Source organism: Camelus bactrianus, chromosome 33, assembly GCF_048773025.1.
Source record: "Camelus bactrianus isolate YW-2024 breed Bactrian camel chromosome 33, ASM4877302v1, whole genome shotgun sequence".
Classification (NCBI taxonomy): domain Eukaryota; kingdom Metazoa; phylum Chordata; class Mammalia; order Artiodactyla; family Camelidae; genus Camelus; species Camelus bactrianus.
In genome coordinates, this window is record NC_133571.1 from 6,238,139 (window position 1) to 6,261,094 (window position 22,956).

Here is a 22,956-nt window from a genome sequence, read left to right on the forward strand (position 1 = left end):
TATTTGTTAGACAACTAACAGATTTGCACACCTCTAACACACTCATGTAAATGCTGGCTGGCTGGGCTTAGGCTGGGTCACATATATAAGTTTATATAATTCTCTGTGTAGCTCTTTTAAAGTCACCCTCTTACCCCATGCATATTTGTTAACAATAGGAAATTAAACTGTCCCTGAGTAAGATATCTTCTTTTTAGCCCAGTGTTTTCTTCATTATATCTGGAGACTACTTTTTTGTTGCTGGTGGTGTTTTTTAAAATACAACACTATTATTAAAATAAAACAAACTAGCCATTAACTTCACAAATAGCAGAACATTTACTCTGTTACCTTTCTGTGCTCTGCCCACCCTACTAGACTTGAGAGGCAAAATCTTCTAACTTGACATTAGGAAGTTCTATAATTAATCATTAGATATATTTATATGCGTTTCCCTTAGCGTGGTTCTGGGAGGTGGTTTAAAATAGTTGAGTACACCAGAAATTGACAAAACATTGTAAACTGACTATACTTCAATTAAGAAAAAAAGTTGACAAAGTAAGCAGGGTGGAGGCTTACCGTTATTTTCAGATGAACCAGAAAAACAACAAAAAAATGAGTGCTATTAATGATCCAAAAGCTCCCTGGGAAATGGACATTGAATGTTGTTTCAAACGTTCAGGGGACTGGATATCCTTCTGTCAAACGGGCTTAACTGCTTTCATGCTTGTAAAATTGGGATCCTGTGACTCTTTAGATAATGAGGTTTCTTTGGGCTTAGCTCACTTTATTTCTTTTCCTTATTAATTTGAATCTGAAGGGTCATGAACTGATTTGTCATTCCCTGCATCACACAGCACGAAGATGAAGTCGAAAGGAGTAAGCTTGTTACGCTTCACTTAAATTACAAAATTTAATTGTATTTATTTGCTTCGTCTATTTGGTTTTCTTTGCTGATTCTGCCTTCTTTCCCCATGTTTAAATGAGGGAGTGCCCTGAGGCTCTTCCTTAAACTAGTCTCCATCTCCATAGGTTTCCTAGGTAAACGTAGACTTTGGATTTGTCGATAAATCCAAATATATGTCCTGAAGCTCTTCTGCTTCCCTTAAACTCCTTTTAACTCTCTGTTTAATACCTTTTGGGTATTTAACACCAGCCACTCAGTCACTCAGTCCAAGAACCTAGGAGTCATCCCTGAATCCTCTTTTACAGCTCTTCTGGCAAGTCTTGTTAGTCTTCAAAATGTATCCACACTCTACCGTGTTCTTCACTTGCTGCCGTGACTCAAACCGTCTATGACCAAAGGATTAATTTTCTAATTGGTTTACTTGGTTTTTAACCCTTGCTCCTTTCGAGTCTAATATCTTCACATCGTGGGCTGGCAGGAATAAAAAAAAAAAAAAGTAAATTACATCATGTCCTCTTTCTTGCTCAAAACCTGCATTCATTCTGCCATGTTGAGGGGGAAATGAGACTTTATCGTGTCCTTCAAGGCCGGGCCTTGCATAATCTGAAATCTGCCTGTTTCTCTGACTCCCTCTCCTATCACCCTCCACCTTGCTCTTTTTTGTCTGGTCACTTGGAATTTTTTGTTTCTTGAAAATAACAGGCTCCTTTCTACTTGTGGGCCTTTGGCACTTACTGTTTCCTTCACCTGGAACTCTTACCTGGATTATTGACGACTTCCTCTTTCACATACATCATTTGGATCTTTGCTCAGGCCTCCCCTCTTCAGAGAGGCCTTCTCTGACTGTCTAAAACTTCTCCATTCTACCCCTTACTCTGCCTTTTATTTGTTTCTAGCTTGTAAAGCTCCTTGGCATATTCTGCGTGTGTGTGTGTGTGTGTGTGTGTGTGTGTGTGTGTGTGTGTGTGTGTGTGTCTTCTGACTAGAATGCAAGCTTCAATACATCCTAAGTGCCTAGGATAGGACTTGGAATTTAATAGACATCCAGTCAGTGTTTGTTGAATAAATGACTGAGCTTCCTTTATTCTTTTTAGTTATATTTTATCCCTCTTAATGCAATAAAATAGAAAACATCAGGCGTGCAAAACACAAAGTAGAAATGACTTCTGGGAAACTTAATATACAGGCCATGCAAGGGTTTACATGGTTTTTAATATGGATCAGGAATTGGGCTCTGAGGCTTAACTGCCAAAATGAAAAGAACGTTTTTTCCATAAGGAGAAAACATTTTTCTACTCTAGAGAAGCACAGTGTTTCCTTGCAGTTCAATGGCTGTCCTGTAGTATGTAAAATAATAAATTGTGTATGTCAGTGCTCGGTATATCCTGAAGTAAACTGGAGAGACCATGCCAGGGACGAGATTCAGGGAAAGCAAGTCTCTGGACACTCTCTGATAAGATGTTCATACACATCCATATTTGTTCCCTCTCTCTGTGCTGCTTCCCCCTGCCCCGCCAAAAACGCATGCACGCTTCTCTGAGTAAGGTGGAGCTTATTTTAAAATGATAGTCAAGATATAGCAGCTATTTCTGGCAGAGCAGTGAAATATGGGTTTACTCACTGTTCTTAAAATAGTTCATTTCAAAGCACGTTGAAAATTATCCAGACGCTATGCCTTTAGTTGGACAAGGCTTACTGTAGGTGTTCAAATAATTAGCTGATCATAGTACTATTTTGATCAAGTTACTGTTTGATAGTTTGGGGTCTTTATTAGGAAGTTTTGATATCCAGCATCTTAGATTCAGAATTAATGAGGCAAATTATTAGTGAGTTTTATAATATGCTAACTTCATAAATCTTATTATGTGAGTGGAGAATTAATTGCATTTTAATAAAATTTTCATCAGTTCAGCCTGTTTACTTGATTAGATTGAAACTGAATGTATTTGAAGTTAGTTTGAGGTAAATCTTTTATTAGGATCATCATTAAGTTATTAATGTTTTAACCAAATCCTTCAAATCATTGTATGGTTTAAATAATTCAGAGTTTTGGAGAAGAAGCAGTCTAGGATATATTATAAATTGTATTGGCCAGTGATAGCAAACTAACTTAGAAATAACCACATTGAGTCCCAGAGATTTATTTCATGTTCCAATATACTCTTTTCTTTTGGACTTACCACTTCTATACTTATATCCCAGGCATTCTTTGGGGCTAAGAGAGAGAATATTTGGGAAATGGAAGACAGTTACTGTGCATCCTGTCAGTAGCTGGTTAAGAAATTCTGAAAGTTTCCTGTTGCTCGTTTAATCATTTTGTTTTCTCTATTTAGAGTTAGGAGTTTGATTGGGTGTCTATTAGGGGAAAAAAGTGATTTGGCTGCATGATGCAGTGTTTTTGCAACATACCACTAATTGTGAGAGGATTGTGTTTTTATACAGCTTTTACTTTCTCTTGTTTCTTCCTTTCTTGTGATTTTGTTTTCAGATTGTCTCTTTTTATTTCTGTAACTGTCTTAACTCTACACGGCTGTCCTTTCCCCTGTCTATTTTGTTCCATATGTGCTGTCTCTTTTGTCCCGCAAGTCTTCCTTGAGTCTCGACACAGCACTCTTATTACCTTTCTAGCCCCTCCCCTCGCTGTATTTCACCTCTGTCTGTAATTACTATTTTCTTTTCCTAGAGTGACATAAGAACATTCAATTTGTCTTTGTTTTCAGTACCAGTAGAGACCTTTCAGGGATAACACTGGAACTTGGAAAAAAGCATTTAGCTTTGGATTTTGACCAATATTAATAATGTATGTGGTTTGGAATCTACATTAATTTTTTAGTGAAAGTAGTAATTTTTCTCATTGTTTTCTCTTGTTGTAATTTATTCTTTTAAAAATACACAGGAGAAATAGCAATAGGTGTCCCAGTACAACATACATTTTCTTTATTTAGTGAATTCTGTATTGAAGAATTTGCTCAAGTAGAAACTGTATTTCAATCTCTGAGAGAGGTTATGAGCTCCAGCATTTGGAAAGTAGGTTAAACTTTCATAGAACAGTGTTTCCAAAGTTTATTTTAATCAGTGACATTGTGGAGTCCTGAGAAGAGCACGAGCTTCAGTGTTTGAAAAAGTACAAAATTTGAGTGTGATGAGTCTGTGTTTTTAGAGCCTGCCTCTGTCTCTTTCAGCAGGGTAATTGTTTAACTTATTTTATTGTCAGTTTCATCACCTGTAAGATGCAGGCAGTACCTCAAAAGGGAAGTTGTGAGGAATAAATGAAACATAAAACATCTCGCATGGTGTCTGGCAGATGGTATCTCTAACTAGCTAATGTTCTATGAACTTCTCAGAGAGGAGTGTAGCGACCTTCTGATCTGCCAGGTAAGTCCATCTGGATTGGCACTTGTCATATGTCAGAGCTTAGAACAAATTTCACAGTATCATAATGTGGAGTAAGGAATAGGCTTTACTGGGAAAAGGGGACATTTTGTGAAAGCCAGGGTCAGCAAGAAGTATGGCATGGGTTTCCCATCCCCTTATTCCAAACAGAGGGGTGCCAGAGTTTTGCCAGTGTGCTCCATATAAGCATAGGTTTTTACTCTAGTGAAGGCATCCTGTCCTATATTATTGTCTCTTATTGTAGAAGCGGTAAATCAATCATACCAGTGAATAGGCACGTAAACTACCGGGGAATCAGACAGTGGAGTGTTGATGCCTGCAGTCATCTGAGAAATTCATCTGCCCAGCAGGTGGAGACCTAGGGCACTTGGGAGGTTGGGTCTGCCCTGCTAAGGGAAGAAGCTATGGTTCTGTCTGAAGCTGAGTGAGGTTGCAGCCTCTTCTGCTGGGAGGAGGGGATGAAGGAGCTATTGCATCTCACTGACTAGGCACCCAGAGTGGCTCCTGACGGCATTTTCAGACTGTTCTTTTTCTTGCATATACTTCATTGCCCAGGGTCAGTGAATCCACTCCCTCAACAAATTAAGTGTCAAATGTGAAATGTTACACATTTGTTTATTTCTGTGCTACTTAAGTAAATTGATGTCAGAATAGGTAACAGAGGAATGCATTTCAGAGTCTTTGAATGAATGTTACTCCCAACAAAAACTCATCTTGATTTGACCAGGCTCAGCTCAGCTTCACAAATAATTATTGATTTGTTTAGGCACAGTGTAGGTACTTACCCAAGGAATTAAACAGCGAGTAAGACAAAGTCTGTATCCTCAGGGAGTTTGGTGTGGTGTCTAAGAGAGGTAAAGTAGAAGTGGAAGAATTTCTTAAAAACAGAAGTAGAGGGGGTGGTGGGAAGAGATAAACTGGGAGTTCGAGATTTGCAGATACTAACTACTATATATAAAATGGATAAACAAGTTCATACTGTACAGCACAGGGAAATATATTCAATATCTTGTAGTAGCTTATGGTGAAAAAGAATATGAAAATGAATATGTGTATATTCATGTATGACTGAAGCATTGTGCTCTACACCAGAAATTGACACAACATTGTAAACTGACTGTACCTCAATTTAAAAAAAAATAGAGGTAGAGTATAATAAATACCAAGAGAGATAATCACCAGAAGGCTGAGGGAAGAAAGTGAAAAAAGGTCTCGAAAGATAGCCAGTGTTGAATCTTAAATGTAATTTGCCTTTTGGGGGAGAATTTCAGACATATTGCTAGCTCCTACATTTTCTAGTCTGGATGGACTAGAAAGAGTGATTTTAAAAAAATGTCACTTGGCTGTGTAACATAAGGAGTTTGGAGCTTAGCAAAAATTTCATTTTAATTCTTTGGGAATTGTGGCTTGTAGTAGTTTTTAGGAAGTTGCAGTTCTGAATATTGCATTTTAGTGTTACACATTTACTAATGAAATAGCAGGGACTCATTCTAAGGTAGGAGAAAAATAAACAAATGAGCAAGAATCTGTCAGCAGCTTCCATTGGCTGTCAGACTTAAAAATGTTTAAGTGCTAAATAGGGCAGATGAAAATTATATTAATCACTGCATGCTCAACATGTAATTTGCTGGGGGAAAAATGACAAAGTAGTAGAGTGTTGAGGGGCAGAATACTCTTTTCTAGATATTATGCTTTTGAGAGATTTGAAAAAAACAATTAGAGGTCAGATTTAATCATGTATATGGTTCTGCTATAAAAAAAGAAAAAAAGAAAAACATTTTAAAAATGCATTCACTGAGAAATTCTTTTCATTTTGAATAAAACCATTTGCTGTTGACCAGGTCTTGATTTTCATTTTATGGGATCTCTGAGTGTTGTTTAGGAAAATTATGGGAAATTGTAGTCTCAGAGATATTTCTAAGATACTTTGTTACATGTGGTATTAAGGTAAGCCCACAAAGTAGGTTTGTTTTTTTTTGTTTTTGGGGTTTTTTTTAGTGATCAATATAGGCTTATTCTTGTTATTTTTAAAGTATAATTTATGTATAGTCTTATATTAGTTTCAAGTGTACAACAGTGATTCAGTATTTTTATACACTATGAAATGATCACAGTAAACCTGGTTATCATCTGTCAAAAGTTATAACATTATTGACAATATTATTATATTCCCTATGTGCTACATTATATCCCTGTGACTTACTTATTTTATAACTGGAAGTTTGTACCTCTTAACCCCCTTTCTCTGTTTTGCGCATCTCCCCACTCCAGGATTTAGCGTTCTAGCCCTAACTTTGCTGGTGCTGGCCCTGTGATCTTGAAATTTGCTTCACTTCTGCATTTGTGTGTGGATGCAGTGTTATTTCTCTAGGTGATTTTGGCCTTTTCATCCTCCAGGTTCTGTTCTTAATAATGCCAGTACTTTAAAAATCACCACTGTATGGCTTTGCATACCACTATTTTATAAATGGTGTAGTTTTAAGAATATCCTGTGGTAAAGGATTAGACATCGTCGAAGCACACTGTTGAAATGGAGCACATGTACGCTGGCCTTTGACCTTTCCTTTGGTACTTTGGCTTAGCTTATAACTTTTGTATAAAATAGAAAGCAGAGCTTGGAAACTTGACTGTACAAGTAGTTGTGAACATGGCTTCGACTAAACATGGCAGTGATGTCATTATTTCTCTCAGTTAAAATACAACCCACGCATGTCTTGTGATTTACTAATGTCAGCCAGTTTAGAAAAATGGCAGACATTGGAACCATGGGTAACTAGGAACAGTGATTAATTACCTTGTCTTAGGAGTTTGGGAGATTGGCATCAGCATCTCTTAAATATCTTAAAATAGCATGTCAAAAAAATGTCTTAACTAGGCAGGTACCAAGCCCAGTTTGAGTTTAGTATATATCTTAGTTCTATTACAGCAGCTCTTTGTAAAGGCTTGAAATCATATAGAAACTCTCTTTCTGTAATTTAGAGTATAGAAGCGTGTGCATGTGTGTGTGGATAATTTTTAAAATTGCAGTTCACTGAAAAGCTACTATTACGTGGCATTTTTATGTTAGACTTTTATGATGAATGAATTTTCAGAAACTCTGCTTTAGATCACACTAATCAGACTGCCAAGTCATTTGTTATTCTTGTAGGTGCTGGAGCCAGCTATGAAATTCTCAGTGAAACCTATAATTAAATCTTGTTGAATGTTATTTTGATGCTGTCTCATTTTGATTAAGCAGATTTTGATTAAATTAGCGGCTGGTGTATTATTGCTAGGTCTTTGGTATCACTTGGAAGGAAGGTGGTAGGGGTGTTGCTAGTTTAGTGCTCCCCCTAGAGAGTGTACCTCAGTGTCATATTGTTTATAGTGGTTTCATAAAAATGCTGCCCCAAGTCTTGTAACGTAGTTTATTACCACCATTATTGCCTCCTTTATGTAGTCAGTCTCCCTTAACTTTGTTAACTAAATGACTGTGTGAAAGAAGTTAGCTTTCCTTTTTATACTGCTGAGTTTTTGTATATCGCTTATAATATTTGTAAGTTCTAGCAGAATTTCAAAAGTTGTAGGAGACAACAGAAATTGATGTAGTCAATTTGGACACAAGTTAGAAATGAAATCCATACTGTCACTTTTTTTAAGTCTAAAAAGAGAGGCAAAAAGTATGTATCAAGCTCTGTTTCTCTAAATTGCTTCCAGCTGCCTAATTCCTAATATAGAAATATTTATTAAAAATGGCAGGTTAAAAATTGGATTCTTAAGGCAAAATATGACTGGCTTTATAATTTTGTTAAGAAATAGGAAATATCCCAGATTTCGTCTCTGTAGAGTGGCTTTTTTGGGAGGGGCATGGTGTGTAGCAAATAATGCGTATTTCCTGGCTAGCAAAAAAAGCAAAAACAAAGACAAAATCAGTAAACAGCCTAAACAATTTCAGTGAATTAAACACAAATTTCCTAGGATAGTGAGTTAGAAATATGAATTATTTTCAAAATTTATCCATTGCAACAGTATAAAAACTGCTGAAAAGGTAGAATGATCTGTTTGAGATAATATATAGGACAAAGACAGTGATGGATTTGCCTGGTCATGAAGCTCAACTGGGGATGAGGCTTAAAATAAGGAAATAAGCAAAGTAAAATATGGCTTGGATGGAGGAAAGGAATTTAGGTCTTACCTGGACTAATTGGAGGCAATGGAAGATTTAAAGAACTATTGACTGAAATGCTAGAAAGAAGCTTTTTAAAATCAAGGGAAGATTTTTGTTAATTCTTACAAGGAATAGATGAGGAAAAGAAGACAGATGTTGAGGGAAGAAACTGGTGTTTGAATGAGGGTTTGGTGGGGGGACTTACTTATGAAAAATAAGAGAAAGAATATATAGAGGGAGATGGCAACTGTATTGGAGATAGATTTGAAAGTTATTTTTCTGAAAGCATTGAGTCGTTAAGGTAGCAGACACATACTCTCAGGAAGAATTTATTAGGTTAAAAAGCAGCTTCTGGAAAGTGTTCCAAGTTAAGCCAGTGGCTTCAGGGAGTAGGAATCTTAAAGGAAGACTCTAACAATCAGAAAACACTGCAGTGAGTGTTTGTGCCTTATGATTCTCCATAACCAGAAGGAAGTCCAAGCAAAACTGAGATCACGAGATATTACATAGTTTTTGATCTGAGGCGGGGGAAAAAACAATACTAAATCATCTGTTTTCCCATTTATGTTGACTGGTTAAAATGATTTTTTCCAAAAGAATCACGAATGTTTCATAATAAATACTTTGTCATTGATACTTTATATATTGTAGTACTCATTAACCATTGTCATTACTTTATACATTGAAATTGCAATTTACAGATTGCAAAGAGATTAGTGGTGCACGGCCTTATTGACCATATGAAATAGAGAACGAGAAAGATTAGCATTTACTTATGGTTTGCTTCTTAATATAATTACCAGGACTGATCTAGCCTTAAAAAAATGGGGAACTTTGATGGGATATGTAGGCTCTCATCTGTATGATTCTGTGTTTGGAGTAAACACACATTATTTATACAATGTTAAAAAAAATTTGGAAAGATGTATAGAATGGTTCTTTCAGGCAGTCTTCTAGATATGATTTATGAAGTGTCAGTATCAAGTAATGAGACAAGTGTCTCATACAGATAAATTCTGTAACAGCTATGATTCTCATCAGAAGGAAGTAGAATTGAGGCCTTGTAATTTAAATAGCATATTCTTAGCAAAGATCTTTTGGATAAAGTGCCAAAAGCACAGGCAACAAAAGCTGAAATAAGGGTACCACATCAAACTAAAAAGCTCTAACACAGCAAAGGAAACAAGTTAAAAAGGCAACCTACAGAATGGGAGAAAATATTTGCAAACTATGTATCTGATAAGGGGTTAATATCTGAGATACATAAGGAACTCACACAACTCAGAAACAAAAACCCAAATAATCATATTTTCAAATTCTAAGTGGGTAAAATACCTGAATAGACTTTTCCGAAGAAGACATACAGATGGTCAGTAGTACATGGAAAGGTACTCAACATCCCTAATCATCAGGGAAGTTTCGATGGCTTTAAACTAGAATGTCAGCTAGTGCATCCTTACTTCATACTGTAAAATTAGAATATGTGAGTTACTGTAGTTCAGTAAATGTAGGATGATGAAGGCATTATGCTTATATAGCAGGCAGTTTTGCTTTTTAAAAAAATCATAAATATGTTCTAGTAGGGTTTGGTGATTTAGGCAATAGAAATGTCTCAAGGTCAGTAGGTTCAGATTTTGGAGTGGCAGTGTTTATAAACGCTGCAAAGTGCCCTTACCTTTAGCATGAGGGCTTAGGCTTTAATAGGTGTCCTTCAAGGTCCCCACCAGGGTTGATAGCTCTTTATTTTGTTGGTTTTCTTCACCTTTAGATACAATTCTATTATAAACTATTAATTATTTGGTGATGCAAATGAAGCTACTTTAAGGAAAGATAAAAATCTGACTTCTTTGGAGTATCTTTCCCTTTAATTCTAACTTTCATCTCCTTGTGGTTTTGTTTTTTATTGTTTTGCAGTAATGCTTTTATTTTACCCTCTAGGATATCCAGTAATGCTTATATGAAAGTAGGTTTTTTTCATGGATTATAATTTGAATCTTCTTGTAGCCAATATTAACTAACATGGCCCTTCTGATAGGAACCCTTGTTGTGTTTGTAACTGTTCTTACCTTTTATTTTCCAAGTTGTTCGTGGCAACCTGCTACAGCCATCACTGTCGAGAATGACTTGATGCTCTATCAGCTTTGTATTTTGAGATTTTCCGTTTGGCATTCTATTTGAAAGTCTAGCATACATGTTGTGGAAGAAGTGCAAATAGAAATAAAAATTGCATTTTGATGTTTCATATCTTGTCAGGAAATCTTTCATAATATTTTCTGGCTGCTGCAAATTTCATTCTTACACCATTAATATAAAGGCTCATAGTCAAAAAATAACTCTTACCTAGCAATAGGTATACTTTACAGTTTCTGTGACAGTGTATAGAAATTTAAAGTATTAATGAGCACTTTCCCTCTGGTCCAAGAGCCAATGTTGAAACTTTTGAGAAAAGTAAAATCTACATTTTAAGGAATTAAATTCATTAAAAAAAAATCTTTTAGTTGGAAAAGCACTAAGTATGGCACAAACCTAGAAAACCTAGAAAATTTTATTATTTGAAAATGTAATTTCATAAAAATTTTAAAAAAATCTGCTCAGTAAAGGCCAAAACAAAGCAAAACAATAGACTCTTACCCTATATGGCAAAAGTATAACCATAAAGGATGAAGTGGGAGAAGAGACTGAATCATCTTTAACAAATGAAGAAACTTCACAGGTTAATAAATAAAATACCAGGGAGTCATTAAAAGTATTGACAAAGAATCTGTACTGTGCACTGAAAAATAATACACGCCTTTGCAAAGATGTTCTGCTATGTTCAAAATAATACAAATGGAAATTAAAACTTCCCAGAGATATTATTTTTTCACCTAGTTGACCAGCAAATATAAAGCCAAATATTATACTTTGTTTGACTAGATATGGAGAATCAGTTGCTTTCAGATTTTTGATGGGAGTATAAATTTGTATAATTTGCCTAGAAATACCTTTCAAAATTTAAATGCGCATACTCTTTGACCAATGGCTTTAACTTAAAGGAATGTACCCTAGGTAGATAAATGCTCACGAAGACGTAAATATTGTGGTAACATGGGTTCTTCATATGTACTTGAATGTGACTGGAATGTCTTTGGAAGGATACAGAAAGAGCTAGTAGCTGTGTTTGCTTCTTGGAAGGTAAACTGAGGTAGATGAAGAGGACATAAATGTGACTTTTTAACTGAATATTCTTTAATGAATAAATAAGCATGTATTAACTGCTACATTAATATTGAAAAGAATGACATTGAACTACGACTCTCTTGTAAGCCATATATGAAATCCACCATCCGTTGACTCACAGAAGGCATTTGTTCAGCGCCGATGTGCCAGTCATACAGCAGTGTTTGGGTGTTTGCTACTCAGTTCAAACACCTGTCCCTTAAAAGGAAGTTTTCTTCGACTTTCTCACCCTAGACTAGCTAGGGCAGGCACCCTATTAAAGATTTATTCATCCTGTATATTTTGTCCAAGCACTTACATCTGTGATTAAATAGTCAATGTTTAATTTTTTTCCCCTGTTGATAGAGTGAGGTTCAGTGGGAGTTGGGAGTCCACCTGTCACTTTCACTGCTGGGGCAGTGTGTACTCTGATGTCTTGTGTGTTGATGACACTCTGCAGATTTGAATGAGTGAAGATTAATCCTAAAGTATCAGAGCAAAGCCACAGCCTATTAGGAAAATACAGTAAACCTGTCTTCTCACCCATGTTGGCATTTCTGTTCCATTCTTCAGTGGCTTCCCTAAAACATACAAACAAACAAACAATTTAACCTTTTTTTGTGGGGAGGAGGGGGATATCACAGACCCCTTTTAGAAACTATGATAAACCATAAAAATGCAAAGATGCAAATACCCCCTGACTTTTGTTACATAATTTCAGTGACAACATGGATTTCCCTAAAGCTCTTGATGTAGACCTACTTCACTCCAGGGTTTCTCTCTGCAGGGTTGTTTTTCTGACTGTTCTTTATTTTATTCTGACAGTTTTTGGTATCTTTCCTTTGTGACTATTTCTCTTGTTTTTCTGGGTATTTTTTCTTATTTTTCTGAGTGTATTCTCTCTTTTCTTTCGTGTTTTATTACATAAAATTTCAAACATACAGAAAAGTTGAAAAAAGTACACTTTGGATACCAAAATATCCATCACTCATATTCTGTAATTAACTTTTAACCATATTTCCTTTTTCATGTAGTTTTCCATCTATCCATTCATCATCCTTTTTTATTTAATTCATTTTGGAGTAAGTTGCCAACATCGTTACACTCTTCCATATTCTTCAACTTGCCTGGCATTAACTAAAAGTACAGTTTTTATTTACAGGATACTTTTTTGGGGTAGAAGTTTACATACAATGAAATGCACCAATTTTAAGTGTAACATTTGATGAGTTTTGACAAATGTATACACCTGTGTACTCAAACGCCTGTCAAGATTAGGAGCATTATCATCGCCCTCAGAAAGTTTGCTCCTGTGGCTCCCCAGGATATTTCGTGCTTTTTTTTGGTTATAACTCACTCCTCTGTGTTATTTTTATATCATAATGATTTTCTCAGTTTGCACTGTTTGATTGGCGTTCTCTCTATCACTAGCCCAGGGCTGATGACAGTATCGGCCAACCCAAGATCCTTAAGAACTGACTTAGGCATAAAACCAAGAAGATCCTGTAGGAGTCAGTAACACAGTCTCCAGCCCTGGTGGTGGTGTTGCTGGTGTTCTTTGATAAGTATTTAGAGGGAGAAAGGAGGTGTAGGAGTGATGGCTGGGTGGAAGGAAGTCTTATTAGTGAGAGTGCCCTGTGTTCACAAAGTATGCAGTTTATTTTGGTTGACAAGCTTCCTGTTCAAGAACTCTTACACTGTCTCACTTTTGGACACAGCTTAGTTATCATAAGATGTTTCCCAGTATTCATATAGTGAGTTACTGTAATGGGAGGGAGATTTTTGAGTCACAGACAATGTATTGGAGTCATTTTGCTTTTCAGGGAAATACTTTCCTAGTCTAAAAATTCAAAGTTGTACTTGGAAGTTAGAACTATTTTAAAAACGTGCCCTGTTTTTAGCTGGAAGATAGCTTTACTTATCTTATCTGTCCATTTATCACATTATCATGTAGTTTCTTTTTTTTTTTAAATGTATTTTTATTGAAATATAGTCAGTTTACAATGTTGTGTTGATTTCTGGCATACAGCACAATACTTCTGTCATATAGGAACATACATATATTTGTTTTCGTATTCTTTTTCACCATAAGTTACTACAAGATATTGAATATGGTTCCCTGTGCTATACAGTATAAACTTGTTTTTTAATCTATTTTATATATATTAGTTAGTATCTGCAAATCTAGAACTCCCAGTTTATCCTTTCCCACCCTCTTCGCCCCCTGGTAACCATAAGTTTGTTTTCTATGTCTGTGAGTCTGTTTCTGTTTTGTAAATAAGTTCCTTTTTTGTTTGTTTGTTTTGATTCCACATATAAGTGATATATGGTATTTTTCTTTCTCTTTGTGGCTTACTTCATTTAGAATGACATTATCCATCATGTAATTTCTGATGCTTCTACATTATCAAGGTAGCATAGTTTTAGTAATAAAAATTTTTAAGGTTATTTATGTCTCATGTTCCTATCGAAACCTAAACCCCTTTAGGATTGGAGGTGGGGGCGTTAGTTAATAAGTCTAATAGTTTTACTTCTAGACAGTAATTTTGGTGCTTCCCATTATCCAGTGAGCAACACACACACTCAGTTCTGGGAAGTGTGTTGCTAGTGTTAAGTTGTTATTATGAACCAGCTATTTACCTAATCATCTCTGTTTTTTGTATATTCTCACACAGAAGAAAGAACCTTCTAAATCCAGGTTGAAGAAAAAAGTGACCAAGGTCGCAGAGGCAAAAAAAGTAATGAAGAGAAATTTTAAAGTAAACAAGAAAATAACGTTTACTGACGAAGGGGAGGTAAGATTCTGCACATGCTTCGTTTCTGAGGTACATTCCAAGTACTAGAAAGAGTCTGAGTCTCCTGCTGACTTAAGCATTCTTTAGTAGGAAAAATAACGTTTGTGTAAAGGACTCAGGCCATTCCTTTCGCTGCTCCTGTAGGGTTTTGGTCAACGGTACATCTGTCGGCACGAATGCCTCACTGACAGTAAACTGCGGTATTTCTTGATGATAACAACAGTGTTGGTTTTGAACTTTCCAAATCCTGTTTTTATAGATAAGATTTGCTAGTCATGGGGGCCCATCTGTCAACACGCTCTATGGGAACACGCTCAAGGCTAGTAACACAGCTACTCACCACAGCATCTTTTGCTTAACTTTAAAAAGCCTCTGCTCTTCAGTTCCTCAGTTTCACATGCTGTATTGGCATGCTTTTCCTTACTGGCTACTGTGGGAAGGAATTCTTTGCTTTAAAATAACCTCGGGCACGTAGCTGCCTGGTTTTCATCTCACTGTGTACCTGGTCTTAGTGTAAATTCATCCCTGTAGAGTGGGGAAGGGGCTACCTCTCACAGATTGCTTGAAGAAGGTCACTCTATTACATAAGAATATTATCTTCATTTTTAAAAGAGTCATATCTAGAATATCAGGTGACTCACTTAAGGAGTGGTGTCTGGTCAGTGGTCATAGCAGATCTTCTAACTGTCATCTCCCAGTTTCACTCTCACCGACCTGTAGTCTTCCCTGTTCATCTGGATAGAGCACACCGCACCCCTCGCCCACCGCGATCTCATTTCCCTTGCCCTGTTTTTATTTTTTCCTTCATTGCACTTACTATTTGACTTTACATTCTGTATTATTTGGTGATTGTCCATTCCTTCCACTCCAGCGGCACGAGGTGAGGTATTTCTAGTCCACTGGGATGGGAGAAGCAGCGTGAGGGAAGGCGTCTGCCCACTGCTGTGTCCTCAGCCCTTAGAAGAGAGCCTAGCAAATAGGAAGCCCTCGAAACAAACACCTGCTGAGTGAATGAACTATTGTCTAGTATCTCAGTGAAATAACAGAGCTTTTTATACTGAGAGTAATGTATCACATCAGTTATTTCATCATGACTAATATAAATGCTGTCTACACAGTCTGTATTCAGTGGAGTATGTTTCCTTTTAATTCTGAAGTTAACGAAGATTTGGATGTTACTTTGGGGAAGAGGGCTTTGCTTTAGAAGCCCAAATCTGCAGTAATATATAGAGTAAAATGATGTGCAAATTAGATGAAAACCAACAAGTAGAATGCAGTTCAGACTGTTGCTGGAAGTTGCAAAGGAACCCTATATAATTGATAAACATGAATCTTCATGAAATTACTAAAAAGAGGCCAGCGCCTGAGAAGCAGGCTAAACCAAAATACAGTTGTATTGCATCAGATGCTGACTGTGAAAGGTTAGTGCTGTTGCCATAATGAGGTTCCTTGCTCTGCTCCCGAGTGTAACGGCACAAATCATATCCATTAGCTTCCAGATGAGTGTAAATCCTTAGCTGTAAAATGTTTCAGTGTAAGCTGATTGCTGAGAGGAGCTCTGTGTGGCGTGAGCTATGCTGAAACTTCTGATCTAAAAGTATCAAAGAAAAGCCACCATTTGTTCAACCCACAAAGCGAACTTTTTTCACTCTGGTTGGAAGAGGGGTGAGAAGTCAGAGCAATGGGTGGCTTTCTTACTGTCATAGCTGCTCCCTCCCGCTGCTTCCTTGGTGTCGGTGATGGCTGGCCTGGCTTCTTGTGCAGTTGTGTTCGTGACCCTGGTTCGTTGCCTAAAGTTGCGGCTCTGTAGAAATCTCATCTTGAAGAATGACTAGTGGTGACAGGAGTGAGAGGAGGCATTAACACCTGCGATGTGTGTGCCTACAACTTGCATTTGCCTGCTGGTTAATCAGTGGTCTTTCAGAAAGAGTGGCAGCTACTTAAATCCTCCCGGCAACCAGTCATTAGGTAAAATTAGAGAATCCTTTGTGTCTAAATTGTCTAGTGTTTTAGTATTGTTGGTCCTGGAAAATGATGAAGTCAAACAAATCTTATTTTTCAGGCAGGGACACAGATGTCCAGAGATTAAGTAATCCATTCAGGATTATGGATCAAGCTAGTGAAAAAGTCAGGACAATTAAACCAGGTCTCCCGACTCCCAGATCAGGGCCCTGACTTCTTCATCACCTTGTTCCTAACCATAAACTGTATGTGTCAAATCACGTAGGTCTGAGCAGGCTTCTGAGACCCACTCTCCTTTACACTTAGCTTAGTTATTTCAGCTTTTATGTGTAGAACCAGCTGATGTGTGACACATCAGCCACTTTTGAGCATCTAGTGCGTGCCAGATAATGTGTTGGGTTCTGAGGATACATGAATAAGACATACGACTGCCCTCGAGGGGATTAATGCTGGTAAAGAAAAACAGGAGAGTGAAACAAGCCAGTGTGGTGAGAGCATGACTGAGGTACACCAGGGTGCCGTGCTGTGCTGGGGCTGCCCCCTGCCACCCCGTGCGGATCACTGGGAGCTGAGTTGGTGGCGTATAGCCTGCCCAGAACACTGAGATGATGTTGGGGCAACATCCTTCTCCAAATCATCTTACGAAATTTTCCTTCAGTTCTGCTCTTACTGAGTTGTGGCAGGATTCCTTTATCCTGCCTGGGATGGTGTTTTCTGTGACTTGCTCACTTTTATTATATAGTTTGTTAGAAAGTTTAAGAAATACAGGTTGTAAGGCAGAAAGTGTGTATGTGCACCATTTCAAAGTCACTCTATAAAGGGAAGTGATGCTCTGTTAAAACTCCCTGCCTTCCTGCCCCATACTTAACCTTTTCTGTCTGTAGTTGGTTCAACAGTGGCCACAAGTGCAGAAATCTGTCTCAAAGGAGACCGAGGAAGAGGACGATGCCGGCGGTATCAACTTAGGTAAAGCAAAGGAAAGGCTTCAAGAAGAGGACAAATTTGACAAAGAAGAATATAGGAAGAAAATTAAGGCAAAGCATCGGGTAAGCTTTCTGTCTTGAATTAATACTGAATGAAATTTCATATATTCTAAACATATGCAAATAATTATTAGATACTCATTAATAACCAAATTACTTCGTTGTCTCTAACAGTGCTTTTTCAGTGGCTATTTTGTTATTTTATCTAGTCCTTCTTTTTCCTTCTGCTGATGGAGTCTTTGTTTGCTAACTGGTTTCTGAGAATGTTACCTAAATCTACTTTTGGTTGAGGTGACCCACATTACAGTGAATTTTTTTTTCAGTTTAAGTTTTAATTGGGAGAACATGGTAGCTGCACATGTAGTTGTTAGAAGTAGGTACACAGATATCCTAGGTGCTCCATTTCTATAATTTGTCATTTCAGGAACGTTATATAAATGAAGCTATGAAGTATGTAGCCTTTTAGGACTGGGTTTTTTGACTCAGCACGAATCTGTTGAGTTGCAAGTTGTTCTGTATGTAATGCTCCACTCCCTCTGTTGTAAGTAGTGTTCCATGGTGTGGATGAAACAGTTTGTCTCAAGGTTCACTCATTTGAGCAACATTAGTGTTGTTTCCAGCTTCAACTTAACAGTTAAATTTCCTCCATAAGCAGTTACTTGGTAATGGATATAAGATTAAGCTCACTGTATTAAGGAAAAAAAAAAAAGGAAACCTTGTAAGAGGGCGAGTGCCCTGTTGACCTCAAACGTGGCAGTTTCCTGTTATCCTTGAAACAGAGGATTATTCCATTCTGGTCACTCGTGATGGTGTTGTCCTTCCACACTACTTACAAGTGGACGTTTCCCTAGATCAATGAGTCAAGTAGTGACATAAAACACATTTACATTTTTAAAGAAGTTTCTGCATCATGCCCTTGGGACGGCTCCTGACCTCCGGGTAACACAGCATCATGCCGAAGGATCAGTGCTGTGACAGTAGGTTCTGTGTTAAGAAACCGTGAAGCCTTCGGATGTGGACATCATTAACCACATCCCTAGAAGGAGTTTGTAGTTTTTGACTCCTGTTTGACCTTGTAACTATTTAATAGCCCAGTAAAATTTTTTTTCAATAGAGGAGCAGTTCTCATTTCTTTAAGATTTGTTGCAGCTTCACAGTAGTGGATAAGAAAAAGCAGATACTGAAGATACAGCTTCACGGATGGAGATGAATGGTGAGAAAAACATTCCAGAAGTATGGAGAACCAGTGAGCCTGAAATACACTGGTTGCAGTCACTGGGCATTAATATTATTGAGACAACAAAACATTTCCTGCCTTGCTGCTTTCATTGAGTACAGTGCTTTGTATGGGAATTTGGTGCTGATAATTTGTCATTAAATTTTTTAATAACATTAGGAGTGTCAGCAGCTGTCATGTTTCAGCTTACATTCTACTTAGAGTATTTATCTAGCATAAGAACAATTGTCCTTTATTTTATTTATTTATCTATCTATTTATTTTCATATATGTATTTTTTATTGATGTATAGTCAGTTTACAGTGGTGTGTCACCTTTTGGTGTACAGTGCAATTGTTGTCATACATACATGAACATCCTTATATTCATTTTCTTATTCTTTTTCACCATAAGTTACTGTAAGATATCGAATATAGTTCTGTGCGCTATACAGCATGAACTTGTTTATCTGTTCTATATGTATCAGTTAGTATCTGCAAATCTCTAACTATCCGTGACTATCCTGTAGTTTCAAATAGTAGCCATCAGTAAAAGAAATGTGGAGAACTTACATAAAATGAAGGCTCCCCCTTCCCCTACCCCTGCCTTCCTCCCCTTTTATCTTCCCTTTCACCCTTCCCCCACGTGTGGAAGTTGCTTCTGTATCCAGGTTGTGGAATGTTGTTTCTGAGACATTTAGGAACTTAATTTCAAGTTGACTATTGTATAGTTATTGTACAGTGTGTGCGTGCGCTAAGCTCTACCCTAGGCTGCGAAGATGGAATATGTAAAATACATGGGTTCCTCCGTCCTGAGGAAGATTATAGTGAAATCACGGTTAACTCTGGAGAGTCTGTCACTGCAGAGAAGCTTTGTGCACCCCAGTTTTTTTACATTAAAATTTTTGAAATAAATAATATCTTCGCCTTTTTTCCAAGATCAAAGTGATAAAAAAGTTAGCGTTGAGAAGTCTTCCTTCTGCCCCGCCCTGTCAGTCTTATTCATACCTCTCCCCCATACATAATTATTTTTATTAATTACTGATGTATCCTTATAGTCTCCTTACGCAAAGGCTGGTAAACAGAAGTACATATTCTTATTTTCTCCCTTTGTTGCATGAAAGGTAGAATACTGTATGTACTGTTCTATAGTTGTTCATTTTCACTTATCTTTGAGCTTTTATGTAATTCATTTTCTTGTCTTTGCACCATTGTTAAAACATAGAATATGATTTTTAAACCATCGCTGGGATTGTCTCACAGCAGTGTCAGACAGAACAGTGTGGGGCTGACATAATTGTGAGAGAACTCACAAGAACTTTACATGCTACTGGTTTTGAAGTCAGTCCTCTGTAACTAAAATAGACATAAGGCCTTTTTAAAAAACAAGTCAAAGTTTGTTGTTTTATATAAAATAAGTATATTCAGCACAAGGTGGCCCATAGCATATTTTCTATATTGGTGACTGAAGATATTATGTAGCCTAAAGAAAGCACAAGGAGGTAACTAAAACAGTCTTCTCTCTGTTCAACTTCAGTGTAAAAGCTACCTTGCACAAATATGGTTCGTTTCTTGGTATTTTCATCAGTAAAATGATTATTTAAATACATACAAGTATTTGCATATTAACTTAGTGTAAATTTCATGTTTGTGAGCACTTAGTAGGTTTATGACAGTTGCATACGTAACACACGATACAGGTGCTCAAATCAGTTGTGCACGAAGCTGCCATGGACCAAATTTCTGCCTACAAGGCGTATGGAGTATTTTTTTAAATGGCAGGTTTTACCCTTTGGCATAATGTTTGGTGGAAAGAATGCTGTGCTGTAAGGTGGAACACTTGCATTTGAGTCTTGAGTCTAGCATTATTTGGTCCACCTGGGGGATCACCAGTCATCAGCTTAGACTGCATGTTCCTGTTCTGAAAAATGAGGAAATGAAAATACGGGTTAATACCGGGTGATCAGAGACATCATGGGAATAAAATTATCCTTTTCTGTTTAAAAAAAATGGGATTTTAATTTGTCATTTTCCCCTGCTGACCCGTTAGGTTCCTTGCTTGATGATAAGGCTACCTTGTTCACTTGTTTTCCAATGGTCACTAGCATTTTACTTTAAAAACTAAGTATATTATTAATCTTGCACAGTTTATCTTAATTGCATTACCTGAACACAATATTGGTTTTGAAATCATATTTTTTCCCTAATTAAGTGTATTAAGTTATTATAATGACAATTCTTAGTTCTTCTAGCATGAAGTTTTACCTCGGGCAAATGTGATTATGTTTGCCTTGAAGGCAGTTACTTATAAGTTTATTATTTCTATGAAAATATACTGAGAAGAATTGTATGTCCCTAAAGACTACTTGAAATACTAACTTTTGGGTCTAGGAGTAAGCATTACTTCATGAAGATAGAAAAAGGTGAAGAAACTTTTGATACAAAATTATGAATGAGGAATGTGCCTGAAAGCATTTTACATGTGAAAAGGAAACTTCATATAGACTATAACATGGTTCTGTATTTGACACATTTAAAAAATACATGTCAACTTTAGAAGTTTTTATGGGGTTAGAAATGTTCTTTCAGCATGTTAAAAATTTTTCATGATTATATTTTTAGTTTAAAAGGATAAGATAGTTAATATGTACGTGAATTTTGTCTTAATGATTCTATTTGAAAGTAGTCGTTTATTCTTGCTGTTTAAAACTGGCAACCTCACACCACAGCTTTGAATACGCACTCAGGTTTTGTAATGCAGGTCTCAGCTATTCATTTATTCCCGCCTGTTCTTCCTCCATGCTGTTACACCTGTCCTTGCCTCATAGTTTCATCTGCCAGATTCTGAAAGCTATGTAAGTTTTACTGTGACTCAAGGGAGTATCTTTGTCACAAAGATTTAGAAAATGAGCTATAGAATTTTAACTAGTTTATAGCAAGAAGAAAAGAAAGACAAGAAAAGGAAAGAAAAAGAAGAGAAAAGAAAATAAAGAAAAAAATAAACGCCGTACAGTTTATGGCTTTGCTGGGAAGTGGAAATGAGCCACCCGCTTGCTGGAACTTGGCCGCTCTGGGGACATCAGGAGCCCTGTGTAACTGCTTTAGGTCACCCAGTTAGTAGCTCTATTTTTTTCAGGAGTCTTTGTTATAGCCATTAAGCATCACTTTCTTCTGAGGCCATTCTGATTGTCCGCTTTACCTGGCAATTACCAGTAGCTATATTTAATTATGCCTTTTCTTGAAACTGTGAGAAGTAAAACTGTAGCAAAAGCCATATTTTTGCAGGTAAAACCATTAGTATGTTAGTAAGTTGCAAAGGAAACCATGTGTTTTCTGATAATTCAGTCAGAGCTGTGAAAGATGGGCCATGGGTCGTATCATTGAAAGGTTTTTACTTTAATGGAATGAAAATCTGGGCTGTGGTGTTATGTCATTATTCTTAGCTCTGAAAGATTGCTTGTATTTAGTGCAGTAATATCTGCTGTAACAGCTGAGAGTGAAGAGAAGCAATTCATTACGACGTTCTCTTTCATTTCTTTGAAATGTACTTGGAGTGTTTTATCCATTTTGGATTGCTTGTTTAGACGGCATAGCCAAGTCAAAAGGTGGCTCTGGACTGTGGGCAAAGATCCTCTGAGTTCTACTTACTACTAGCATGAATATTAGAAAGTTAAAAAAGAATTAAAGGGACTTTTTCGAAAAATCTGTTTTGTTGGTGACAAGAATTGAGTTGACATGGAATCCAAGTATCTTAAACATAAATTTATATGATAGTGAAGGAGGAAGGCAGCAGTAATCAGGCATCTTAGGAATAGTAATAACAAGAACAGTAACAAGTAGCACCTAGTTAACTGGGTCCTGCAATAAGCATTTTTTATTTTGGTGGGGGTGGGGGGAGGTAATTAGGTTTTTTTTGTTTTGTTTTGTTTTTTTAAGAGGAGGTACTGGGGATTGAACCCAGGAACTCGTGCCTCCTAAGTGTGCACTCTGCCACTTGAGCTATACCCTCCCCACTAACAAGCATTTTCTATGTATTAACTTATGATACAAGTGAGCTAGCCTCATTTTTACAAATGATAAAGCTAAGACTTACAAGGGTCAAGTAGTTTGTCCAAGGCGCCACAGCTTGTCAGTAGCAGCCCTGGGACTCTTACCAAGGTCTTTGTTACTGTCCACGCTGTTTTTTGCCCACGCAGCTGCTGCCTTGTACCGTCAGGCGTTCTCCTACAACAGGGTAACTCTGAGGCAGTGAAGCAAAAGGTAGAGGACGACAACAGGGACGGAGGATCTTGAAGAAGGAATGACAAGAAATAGAAATTGTTCATGTTTCCAGAGCAAGGTCATAAAATAAGCACTGTGCTTAGGAGCCTAGTCTAG

General features: G+C 37.0%; 1 protein-coding gene across 1 annotated transcript in view; it reads left to right on the forward strand.

Annotated features, from left to right (window-relative positions):
* Positions 1 to 22,956, forward strand: part of DDX10 (DEAD-box helicase 10) — a 214,275-nt gene that overhangs the window by 110,228 nt on the left and 81,091 nt on the right. The window contains exons 14-15 of the mRNA XM_074356829.1: positions 14,300 to 14,419; positions 17,266 to 17,427. Of these exons, the coding sequence (XP_074212930.1) occupies positions 14,300 to 14,419; positions 17,266 to 17,427 (282 nt within the window). The remainder of the gene's footprint in view (positions 1 to 14,299; positions 14,420 to 17,265; positions 17,428 to 22,956) is intronic.